The 13,400-nt window shown below is 35.4% G+C and overlaps 1 protein-coding gene across 2 annotated transcripts in view; it reads right to left on the minus strand.

Moving 5' to 3' along the window:
- LOC124777136 (klaroid protein-like) overlaps positions 1-7,914 on the minus strand; it is a 468,625-nt gene extending 460,711 nt beyond the window's left edge. For both annotated transcript variants that reach the window (XM_047252430.1, XM_047252429.1), the window contains exon 1: positions 7,767-7,914. In XM_047252430.1, coding sequence (XP_047108386.1) covers positions 7,767-7,892 — 126 coding nt within the window. In that variant the 5' untranslated portion in view covers positions 7,893-7,914. The remainder of the gene's footprint in view (positions 1-7,766) is intronic.
- Between the last annotated feature and the right edge of the window lie 5,486 nt (positions 7,915-13,400).

Consider the following 13,400-nt stretch of genomic DNA (forward strand, 5'->3'; position numbering starts at 1 on the left):
GGCACACACTATGAACACAATGAGAAACCAGCAGGCTCCAACTCACTAATATGTCACTAAAATATCAATTTAAGAATGACACACAAATTTAAACTGTGACTGGAAAACAAGACATCCCAATTACCTTATAGCTGATTCAAAAGTAGAAGTTTCAATTCAAATGAACTGGTTACTGTATGGGATGATGGAGAGGGTATCTTTATACATGCACTATATCAAAATATGTCTGACTATAAAAATACCATTATTTTGTGAACCTCATTGTCACTAAAGTAATCAGCCATAATTCAGTTTCTCCTGTTCTACACCTAGTTAGCAAACAAATATTTCAATATTCATTCACAAAAATGCATATATATAATAATGGCATAGGAAACCAGAAAATATGATGAGCTTGTGATTATCACATTCATACATGATAGGCAACAAATTTATGAGGAACTTTCCCAAACATTGTATCATTGGTGAATAAGTGTCAGACTACAAAAACACACACACACACACACACACACACACACACACACAACACACACACACACACACACACACACACACACACTCAGGGGGGGGGAGAGAGAGAGAGAGAGAGAGAGAGAGAGAGAGAGAGAGAGAGAGAGAGAGAGAGAATAATCCTTTCTATGTCACTGATGTAAATATGATGCATTTATTACAATAAAAGGTTAAGCTGTTCTTGACTCAAAGATCAATTTGAATATTGCAGTGCTACATTAGGTGTGGTCTTACCGGAGGTGACACTCCGTAAGTTGACACCAACTTCTGAAATCTCTCACCAAGCCATGTATGGGTGGGCCTGTAGTTTAACATAATATCCAAATAATGGTGTAACTTAGCATTTCTAACACACACAAATCATGGCCAGAAGTGAATGCAGCAGTAAGTTACAGCAAGAAATCATAGGACCAACTAGGAATTGAGTCCTGACTTTGCATTTGTGGTGTGACACATAGTCATTAGCTGTACTCAGTTCAGTACATTTTGGGTAGGCTACTTCAAACAGAGAATTCAAGGAGAGGTGAGAGATTAGCATCTTAAACCCTACATCTATACCTGAAAATATGTTGTCTACAGCATGAAATAGCTGCAAATTTCATTGTCTCAGTGATTAAATAAGTGATAGCAACAAAGTTAATGACTTCGTTTCTATTTTGCTTCAAACAATGATCTCCAAGTTTCTACTTTAAGAAGATTAACATTATGTAAATGATACCATAGCCTCAGCATGATTTGTTAATAACCCTTTAAAGGAAGTTCTTCAGTTAGTGTATTTTATGCGAGTGTGAGTACACTTTGGAAAAAAAAACTCATTTATATACACTAATGAAACTTCTGAATGCCACAGTTTATTAATGAATATTATTTCTATGGACTGATGACTGACTTGGTTAATATACCACAACAGTCATTCAAATTATGGCCAGCAGAAGGATATTTCATGTTCATTCCTGATGTCTACTTATGGCAAGTACCGATGAATTCAAAATCACAAAGTGTATTCTAGCTGATATCCATGAGTTACATTGTTGGGCCTAGTTTTCTAGTGGTAAAGCTTGCGGCTGGAAATTGATAGGATGCAAGATCAAATATTGGTCATACCACAGAAATTTTCTGTCTGCCTTTAATTTAGGTTTCACAGTGTAAGGAATCACAAGGAACAACACCTGGTTCAAATTAAACATTACTCCAAGGCCCCCTTTCCCTGGTTGTGTAACTGGGCTAAGTTAGGGACATGCAAGTCACCAAAAAGGCGGCCATTTGTTGCATGTGGCTATTGAGCCACACAAAATTGCATATTATGAGTGAGACAGCCAAACTATAGCTGGAAGAGTAAGGAGATTCAAATGTGGAGCTAACATTATGTTTATTAATAACTACAGCATTCTGGTGTTCAAATGAACCCTAGGTTGAGTTGATAAACTCATTTTAATTCTGCCCCTAACTGCTAATTATTGCAACTGTACAATACATGTATGTACTTTCATATCTAAGGGGGAAAATGAGAAATATACTAGCTAATATTTGTTTTGATAAAATAAACAACTTCTTACATACATATGTGTATTACTTATTTTTACATTGCCTGCATCATGCTGCAGGTATTTTTTTCACTGCCAAAATGCTTATGGTTATACAGACCAATAGCATGTAGGGTAAGCAATAAAACCACAAAGTAATTAGCTGTGGAATTCTGCATACATCTAACAACATTGCATTTAAATGCATCATATTAATTCATAGAATTCAGAGGAGCAACGCAGGAGGTGGACAAAACTATGCACCTGCCATGACTTTACCTATATTTTTCACAGGAATTTAAAGATTAATATACAAAATCTGATAGTCTTCTTTTAACAGTAACAAAAACTCAAAACTGTTTCACAAATTACTGATCATGTGAAAAAGTTGTCTGTGCCTACCTGAAACACATCTGTAATGCTTAGATCTTAAGGGAGAACGGTGTGGGCTGGAACTAAGAGGTCTCTAAAGGCTTTGCTCAGATCAAGATCTGTTGCTTACAAGGTTATAACATTACAGTATTCATGACATTTCTTACAGCTGGTCCAAGCCATCTCCATAAGGTATTCAACAGAGGATATACCCATCACAAAAACATTTCACCAAACATTAGTTATTTATACGACGACAATGACGATACCCCCACAGATCTATATTGGCTCCTCTGATATATTTCATTTTTTGGAAATGATTCAATATACAACAGTTAATCTAAGATGCAGGTTTTTTTTTTATTTTTACAAATAACACTTTCACTTAAGAAAATGAAGGTTAATTACACTAAAAACCCAATCACAACCAAAAAGTAAGAAGTGTAAATAGTATTTGGAAAAAACTGGTGGAACAAATACTTTGGAGGATGATGCACAGACAACATGTCTTACATAACATTTCTGGTATGCAATTAGTTATTTAACATTGGTCAAAAGTCAAAGAAGTGGAACCATCAAGAAAAAAAGAGATTTTAAGAATACTTAGTTTTACTTTTAGATGTACTGTGAAAACACCATTATGCGGTTGTTATTCAAATGTGAATAGTTATATGGTGTGCTATTCTGTGTGAATATAATTTGGACAAACAATCAAAAAACAAATATTTAAACTTCAAAATAAGCACTAAAGCCATTATAGGAGTTATTATGCACAAACAATTATGATAAATAACTTAGATCACTTAGTCATCCAGTATTATCCTACATGCCTATAAATAGTTTATGTTTTCTGTCTTCATATATGGAGTTTAGAAAATTAAGCTTCGGTTCATAATTATGAAAGTACAGATACCAATTATTTTCATGTGGAAGTGCACATCCATAACCAGGATCAGAAACAACCATTATCAGAAAAAGTTGCTGTATCAATCTAAAATAATCTTCAGAGAATTGCTGGAAAAGATAACTATGAAAATAAAAACTATTCATGTGAAGAAGAATTGCAAAAAAAAGCAATTTCTATAGCACTATGTTGTAAAACAATAATTCAGATTGATACAGGTCTGCTACTTTATTATAGAGTACATTTGCCATCTTCACTGTTTCTCTTATAATGTATGGCTGTATTTTTCTATATAATTCATGACTACACTACCCTGTTGAGTGTAACCTGTCAATGCATAAATTTGTTAGTGTCTATGTATTCATTCACCTTACAATACAGCACAAACTGCAGAAATGAGACTTGCAAAAAAAGAAAAAGGCATAGAAATGGACTGATTGAAACTTCTGCATATTTGTTTGTATGAAATAAGAATGGAATATAATTTCTCATGAAACTATATTTGTAAGCAGCTAATGCATTTCCCTCTATAGCTTACATTCCTGATAATTTATAAAATGACTCAAGGACATATGTATTACACAACTAATTGTACCACCAAAAACTCAATTGATACCATCACATCTTGGCTTCAAATCATTACCAATTGCTCAAGTGTACAGAAAATTATTATAACATACAGCATTACATATATTGTGTAGTTATACCAACTGGATAAGTTAATAAAATAATGATCATCCTTTCCATATGTAGTAGATTCAATAGCTAAGGCGTAAACTTATTTTCAACAATATAATTATGTGAGTGACACATCTGAATCTTGATCTGATATAATAAATAGAAGAAAATTCTATTTAACTTATGGTTTTCCCCTTTCTTGATTTTAATTACTAGTTACTATCAGTAATTAGTCATGATATCAACATTATTAACAGTCATTATTTGATGGAAGAGAAGTGTTTTAATATATTTAGGATTCCTAACTTACACATTATTGACATTGTTAAAAGCTTTTAATAAGTATTTTAAATTTAATCCTCTTGCCTATCTCACAAGGGCTTATTTTTTTCTTAAGCTTTTTGTATCAGGGAAACCAGCTGCAATATTATCAACTAAACAAATCAAATTCAGTCACAATATAGCATAATCACACAAGATATTATTGTTTAACTGTGGTAAATAACTAAGCTACTGAAACTAACCCAGTATTACAGCTGCAATAGTAATTTTGGTCATGTTCCATAGGGGTATTTAACAATATCAATCTATTTTATAACTTCACAAAGTATCAGATAAGTGGAAACTACACTGAGAACAGGTTTAAAATTCTTTCCTTGTAAATTATGAGAGAGAAATTCGAATTAAATTTGAATCACTCTTTCCCCCTTACGAGACTGTGTGCCAAGATAAGTAGAATAATATGACAAATTTTGAATTTATTATTATGTGTAAAATCAGTTTTATACTGTTCAACATTAACATTTTATGGATTGTGGTTTCTGAAAATAAATTACTTGACCTATTAACATATAAAAATTCAATTAATTCCTAGATTTAAAAAGAGAAAAAACTTCTAGACTTTAAGAAAATTATACTTTCTTTGATGTAAGTAGGTATTTTACATTATCTAAATATATGAACCAATTAACAATGTAAGTATGCACAAACTGTCAATACGTATGACCTTAGTTTAACCCTGCATGCATAACAGGGGTCTTTCAGAGCTGGTAACTTTCCATTTTATCAATAAACTGACATAAAATATGTTTATTTTGGTTTGCATTTTGCTTTATCTTTGGAAATACATTTGACCTGATCTAGGAGAAACATTATTTAATGGAAGTTAAATTAATTATTGTTCATCATTAATTCTGTAATCCTACTCGTCTAATGCATGGCATGGACATCTTACACCCCTTGTCGAACAATTCATATTTTTAATACGTTATTTATCTTCGATCTTAATGGCACATTATGTTGGCAAGATTACTACAAACAATTAGCTGTTGCCACATCTTAACTCACTGTTCAAAGTCATAAATACTGCAAATGGTACAGCTGAGTATCCTTTTGGAAGTATGTGTCTTTATGCCAAAATTGTTTCAGATGAGCGTAAGTTAAATTTCATGCACAACATAATTATGCAAGATACTTTTATTCTTTCCTTATAGCATGGATTCCATATTATCTCTTACAAGAAAAATAATGTCATCTGACTCAGTGCAAGTTATCAGAATTTTGAATCTACATTTCCTGAATGGTAAGAAGCTAAAACACTCTTCTTTTTTTTTCTTAATAATGAAAATGACAACTGATGACACTGATGGTCCCCAGGATAATCAGACCACATCATCTTTGATTCCCAATGAAGACAGCTTATAGAAATGTTGATTTCTTTATTGATCATGAGCAAACTCTGTGGAACAAAACACTACCACAATGCAGCAGAATTTGAGTACACAATATTGTGAACATTACACATCCAATAACAGGTAGTGTTATTGCAACTCTGAGAATATGGGGGACTATTTTATTTTGCAAAAGAATGTTACAGGAGAACAAGAACCATCTAATTCAGGAAAGGTACAGTGCTAGTATAAATGAAAAGTTGGCAGAATAACATATCTTAGAAAATGATACATTCTGATAAGACAAAGCAAACCAGCATTACTACTACACAGTAAAGACACTAACAAAGACAATGACAGGAATGTCAATAAATACTATAATGGATAATCTTTTTCAGAAGAGCTCAATTATTTGAAGAACTATTGCTGGAAAAGATTACAGCAATGGGAACTTTAAAATGGAATGATAAGCAAATTCCACCAGAAATGAAGGCTTTTCTCATAATTTGGGTTTAAGAGAATTTTGCTACTTCAATTTATGCAGATAATGATGATAATAGTAATAATAATAATAGTCCCACATATCAGTTCTCTGCACAACACTGCCACAGCAAGTGAAGGACGTAACGAAGCATACGTTGGTCGCATTCCAAAAATAAAACTAAATTTGTAGCCGAGAGTCTTTACCAGATGAAAATGCACAAACAACTGTAACAGAAATGCAAGCAGATAGGCTTTTGTCTTTTAACAAACATAATGGATGTAGCACCCACAAATGTTGTCTGTTTATTGTCACAGTAAAGCTGATCTAGTCCAAAGTCATATAAGACAGAAGAAGAATTTTTCTCAGGGAACTATGGCAAAAAGTGATTAATCCTCTTCTGGAAATAAGTCAAAAACCCACACCTAAAAATAAAATGTCCTGTAAGCCATGGCACATTGTGGAGTTACTAGCCAACAGCTAAAACTTGTGAAAACTAAGATCACACAAACGATGCTTCCTATGGTCACACCCATTAGACACAAAAAGTAAAGCCATTTTTTAAATTACTTTTTACTTTTTTTATGAGCACAGCTTCTGGGGTGAGGCTAGTAAAACTGGAAGTCTGTTGTTTTCATAATAAATACTGTTTTAACCATTCTGTGTCACCACATCCACCATAATTTGTTCTGAGGTGGGAGTCTCATAGCATCCCTATGAGACTCTTCTCATGCAATTATTTAGCCACTCACACAATCAAGGGTTAAGATGAATCATTACAAACAGAGATCTATTGATAGGTATCCAAATCTACTGGGCAATAAAATGAAGTATGTAGGCATCCAGAACATAAGTATTCTGCAAACAGCCAATGCAACTCCTTCATAAGAAACACAGCTACGTATGTAATTAATTCACAAGCTGAAACAGCATATCTGTTACTTCTTAAATACAAATATGGACTTTCTCGAATATTGTGGTATATTATTAACTCGGCTATTCTATTATCACAGAATATCACAATCATAAATATCCAAAATATCTATGAATTAACAGAAAAGCCTTCTAAACCGAGCGGAAAATAGAAACTGATTCATGCGACAACTTAGTAATTAAAAATAAATGTGTAATGCTATATAAGTTAAATGTAGTAAGGCCGTAAACATATCTCAAAGAGTGAGAAAACGGTAATGTTTTCTTCCGGTGTGTAACTAAGAATGTAGCATAATAGATCAGCTGATCGGGTGTAAACAAAAACAAATATCAATAGGATTTATTCTGCAGCCCATCGTCTTAGGATGTTTTAACCAATTACCGTGCGTCTTGAAGGAAACAACAACGTGCAACAACCAAGAACGCTGGTTTTACGTCAGAATATGCGTGTGAAATAGTTCTACTTGGTGAAACGCAGCACTGACTCAGACAACGCCGATTTCACTGCTACAGTGCTTTTGTTATGATAAAGAGCAAATTAACAAATTGCGTGTAACTAAACGTGATCAGCGTTAACCAATGTTTCTGCGCAAATCATAATAATGCAATGGATAACAGGTTAAAAACGTCATGAGTGAATAATGCACCAGGAAGCTTAATAAAAGAGGTTACGTATATTAACGATATACACTTACTTTGGTTTCCAAGCAGAATTCGATTTTGTGTATCAGGTTGTCATGGTTTCGTTCGTCTTCTTGATTTAACTGTACCAGTTTCGGATCATTCCACAAACACAGTCGACAAAACCGCCTATTGAACATAGCACGCTACTCACTCAAAAACTTTCCGCGCTGTTTTATGATCGATATATATATATGATCGATATTTATGAAAGGTTAACTTGAAGGTGTGCTCCAAAAGCAAAGTTTACGTTTTAAGACAATACTGACAATATAATCTGTTATGCTCACAAATCGCATACATTGCTTGCAACCTGTTCTTTATTTTACTGTAAAAGGTTACTAATGGTTCTCTTACTTTTTATATATTAAGTCCGTTCTATTTTTATTTTATTTTTTTAATTCCCCATGAAATACATTCAGACCTATCTACATGAGCCCTCTCCAAATCACTACAAAATACCAGACAGGATATAAGTTTTGCTGTGCTATTTAATGTGATTTCTTACTGTTCTACGGTGTGTGTGAAGATTGCGGTCTCTCTGGAAACAAAATGGAACAGATGAAAGATATTCGTAGATTCCAGCAGGAAAATCATTAACACGATATAGGTCTAGTGATCTTAATATATTACGCTGTTAAATTTTTGTCAATATTTGTGTCTCCAAAAATTGTCATCTTATATTTAGACCATTTGTAAAATAAAGGTTCCTTTTTCTTAAAGAATGTACATATTACTCGAAATGATGTGTCATTACTGGAGTTATGTGTTGATTTTGTATTTGTATTTTATTCGTCTCATAACACATATTTATGGATCATCCGATCATTCTGTACAGGAGATACATCAATTTTAGCCTTATGATATACGTACTTACATAATTCCCTAACACTACTTTTTACCAATACAGGTTGATATTGGACACAGTAATATTGTTAAATTGTTTTTCTTATGATGTAACAGTACATTATCTTTATATATGTACACAATATTATACACAATGCTATAATATTAAACAGTCACACTATTCAAATGATGATTTCATTGTTCATAAATTCCTCAATTCAATAGTAGCATTTTCCGACCAGGAGATCATGTAGTTTTTTCTTCAGTGAGCCTGTCCCCTTGCTCAGTACATCTCTACCCCTGAGTTTTTTGTAAATTTTCTTTCCCGTGTACTGGGATGTCTATTTGTAGAGTTGTAAGTGATGTTGTAGAAGCATGACATTTTCTTTGTATCTAATGTTCTACACATGTTTGAAATGGTTTTCTTCCATTAGCTCTGGGTTACTATGTGAAAAGATGATAATTTCAAATATGTACAATGCAAGGATAGGTAATATTTTTAGGTTCTTGAATAATGGGTGGCAGGATGTTATTGGAGGGGCAGCACTTTTTCTAACAATTCTCTTTTGAAGTAGCAGGATTCATAACATGTAGCTTGAATTTCCACACGGAATTGAACCATATCTAATTATGGATTCAATGTAACTGTGGCACATCACTTCTCTGCAGCTTATGTCTGCTATACCAGACAGTATATCCACTGCAAAGGCAAGGCTGTTTAATTTTGTAGTTAAATAATCTATATGTGCTTGCCAGCTTAGATTTTTGTCCAAGTTTAGACCAAAGAATTTAACGGACTGAGGTTCACCCATAACTTGATATTTATGTACAACACTGATGTCACTCATTTTTGTTTGTTTGGTTATAAATTGTGTAAACAGGGTCTTTGAAAAGTTAAATTTAAGGCCATTTTGTTGACACCATGTATGTAGGTTGTTTAGTGTATTTATAACACCATACAGATTTTCTCCCACGTTTTATTTTTCAAGCAGTACTGAAGTATCAACCTTGAGCAGTTAAACAGAGAACCAACTCGTGGCGATAACATATTGGACCTTCTGGTGACAAACAGACCCGAAATATTTGAAACAGTTAACGCATAACAGGGAATCAGCGATCATAAAGTGGTTACAGCATCGATGATTTCAGCCGTAAATAGAAATATTAAAAAAGGTAGGAAGATTTTTCTGTTTAGCAAAAGTGACAAAAAGCAGATTTCAGAGTACCTGACGGCTCAACACAAAAGTTTTGTCTCAAGTACTGATAGTGTTGAGGATCAGTTCAAAGTTCAAAACCATCGTACAATATGCGTTAGATGAGTATGTGCCAAGCAAGATCGTAAGAGAGGGAAAAGAGCCGCCGTGGTACAACAACCGAATTAGAAAACTGCTGCAGAAGCAAAGGGAACTTCACAGCAAACATAAACATAACCAAAGCCTTGGCGACAAACAAAAATTACCCGAAGTGAAATGTAGTGTGAGAAAGGCTATGCGAGAGGCGTTCAATGATTTCGAAAGTAAAGTTCTATGTACTGACTTGGCAGAAAATCCTAAGAAATTTTGGTCTTACGTCAAAGCGGTAGGTGGATCAAAACAAAATGTCCAGACACTCTGTGACCAAAATGGTACTGAAACAGAGGATGACAGATTAAAGGCCGAAACAGTAAATGTCTTTTTCCAAAGCTGTTTCACAGAGGAAAGCTGCACTGTAGTTCCTTCTTTAGATTGCCGCACAGATGACAAAATGGTAGATATCGAAATAGACGACAGAGAGATAGAGAAACAATTAAAATCGCTCAAAAGAGAAAAGGCCGCTGGACCTGATGGGATGCCAGTTCGATTTTACACAGAGTTCGCGAAGGAACTTGCCCCCCTCTTGCAGCGGTGTACCGTAGGTCTCTAGAAGAGCGTAGCGTTCCAAAGGATTGGAAAAGGGCACAAGTCATCCCCGTTTTCAAGAAGGGACGTCGAACAGATGTGCAGAACTATAGACCTACATCTCTAACGTAGATAGTTGTAGAATTTTGGAACATGTATTATGTTCGAGTATGATAGCTTTTCTGGAGACTAGAAATCTACTCTGTAGGAATCAGTGTGGGTTTCGAAAGAGACGGTCGTGTGAAACCCAGCTCGTGCTATTCGTCCACGAGACTCAGAGGGCCATAGAACGGGTTCACAGGTAGATGCCTTGTTTCTTGACTTCTGCAAGGCGTTCGATACAGTTCCCCACAGTCGTTTAATGAACAGAGGAAGAGCATATGGACTATCAGACCAATTGTGTGATTGGATTGAAGAGTTCCTAGCTAAGAGAACCCAGCATGTCATTCTCAATGGAGAGACGTCTTCCGAAGTAAGAGTGATTTCAGGTGCGCCGCAGGGAAGTGTCATAGGACCGTTGCTATTCACAATATACATAAATGACCTTGTGGATGACATTGGAAGTTCACTGAGGCTTTTTGCAGATGATGCTGTGGTGTGTCGAGAGGTTGTAACAATGGAAAATTGTACTGAAATGCAGGAGGATCTGCAGCGAATTGACGCATGATGCAGGAAATGGCAATTGAATCTCAATGTAGACAAGTGTAATGTGCTACGAATACATAGAAAGATAGATCCCTTATCATTTAGCTACAAAATAGCAGGTCAGCAAATGGAGGCAGTTAATTCCATAAATTATCTGGGAGTACGCATTAGGAGTGATTTAAAATGGAATGATCATATAGAGTTGATCGTCGGTAAAGCAGATGCCAGACTTAGATTCACTGGAAGATTCCTAAGGAAATGCAATCCGAAAACAAAGGAAGCAGGTTACAGTACGCTGGTTCGCCCACTGCTTGAATACTGCTCAGCAGTGTGGGATCCGTACCAGGTAGGGTTGATAGAAGACATAGAGAAGATCCAATGGAGAGCAGCGTGCTTCGTTACAGGATCATTTAGTAATCGCGAAAGCGTTACGGAGATGATAGATAAACTCCAGTGGAAGACTGTGCAGAAGAGACGCTCAGTAGCTCGGTACGGGCTTTTGTTAAAGTTTCGAGAACATACCTTCACTGAAGAGTCTAGCAGTATATTGCTCCCTCCTGTGTATATCTCGCGAAGAGACCATGAGGATAAAATCAGAGAGATTAGAGCCCACACAGAAGCATACCGACAATCTTTCTTTCCACGAGCAATATGAGACTGGAATAGAAGGCGGAACCGTTAGAGGTACTCAAAGTACCCTCTGCCACACACTGTCAGGTGGCTTGCGGAGTATGGATGTAGATTTAGATGTAGATGTAGACTGGCTGGGCACTGATATTAAGAGGTAAATCATTTATATAAAAGAGAAACAATATTGGCTCTAAGATTGTGCCCTTTGCTTGCTGATGGTCACATAAGACCTGAGTTACTGCAGAGCATTTTGTCTGATAGCATATCTGTCTAGTTTATGATACAGCATGGAGTGATTCACAGACTCGAATGCCTTTGTAAGGTCGCTACTTTGCTACTTTGTTGCTTTTGTCTAATGATGAACAGATTTTTTCAATGAATTTATTAATAGCACTCACGGTGCTTGTCCCTTTTTGGAACCCATATTGATTTTTAAGAATAACACCATGTTTCACAATAAAATTTGTTATCTGGACTGCAGCTATTTTTTCAAATACTTTGGATAGCACTGGATAGAGATGGGGCAGTAATTTGCCATATCCTCTCTTGATCCTTTTTTGCACAGTAGTTTGACATCTGCATACTTAAGCACATCAGGGACATTGGCTTGCTCAAATGACTGATTGATTATTAAGGACAGATGGTGTGCTATTTTATCATACACAAACTTAATTACTTTGGTGGGTATTTGATCCCACCTGCAGCATTTCTATTTTTGAAGGACAAAATAGCATTTTTTACATCTTTGGCTGAGACTTTACTAAATGTCACAAGTGGGTCATTATTCTGGCCCATGTCAAAGAAATTCGCGCTGTTTTGATAAGTAGTCACATTTACGTCAGATTGTCTTACATTTATGAGAAACTTATTGAAACATTGAGCTATTTGAGCAGAGTCTGAAATAGTATCATTGCCTTGTTTGATTTTTTAAATTTCCTGTTGGTTAACTGTTGTACCTAATTCTGATTTAGTAACAGACTATATTGCTTTCGACTTATTTTTATGTCCTAAAATGAACTTTATCATTTGACATTCTTTTGGCAGCTTTAACAGCACATTTAAACACAACTTTTAATGCCTCACATAGTTAACAAATTCAGGGTGTTTATTGTGTTTCATCTCTTTATGTAGTTCTCTTTTCGAACACTAAATACCATGGACGTTGCCGTTGGTGGGGAGGCTTGCTTGCCTCAGCAATACAGATAGCTGTACCATAGGTGCAACCACAACGGAGGGGTACCTGTTGAGAGACCAGGCAAATGTGTGGTTCCTGAAGAGGGGCAGCAGCCTTTTTAGTAGTTGCAGGGGCAACAGTCTGGATGATTGACTGATCTGGCCTTCTAACACTAACCAAAGCGGCCTTGCTGTGCTGGTACTGTGAAAGGCTGAAATCAAGGAGAAACTACAGCCATAATTTTTTCTAAGGGCATGCGGCTTTACTGTATGGTTAAATGATAATGCCATCCTCTTGGGTAAAATATTCCGGAGGTAAAATAGTCCCCCATTGGGATCTCCGGGCAGGGACTACTCAGGAGGACGTCGTTATCAGGAGAAAGAAAACTGGCGTTCTATAGATCGGAGCGTGAAAATTCAGATCCCTTAATCAAGCAGGTAGGTTAGAAAATTTTAAAAAGGAAATGGATAGGTTAA

The sequence above is a fragment of the Schistocerca piceifrons genome, chromosome 2 (genome assembly GCF_021461385.2).
Source record: "Schistocerca piceifrons isolate TAMUIC-IGC-003096 chromosome 2, iqSchPice1.1, whole genome shotgun sequence".
NCBI classification, from domain to species: Eukaryota; Metazoa; Arthropoda; class Insecta; order Orthoptera; family Acrididae; genus Schistocerca; species Schistocerca piceifrons.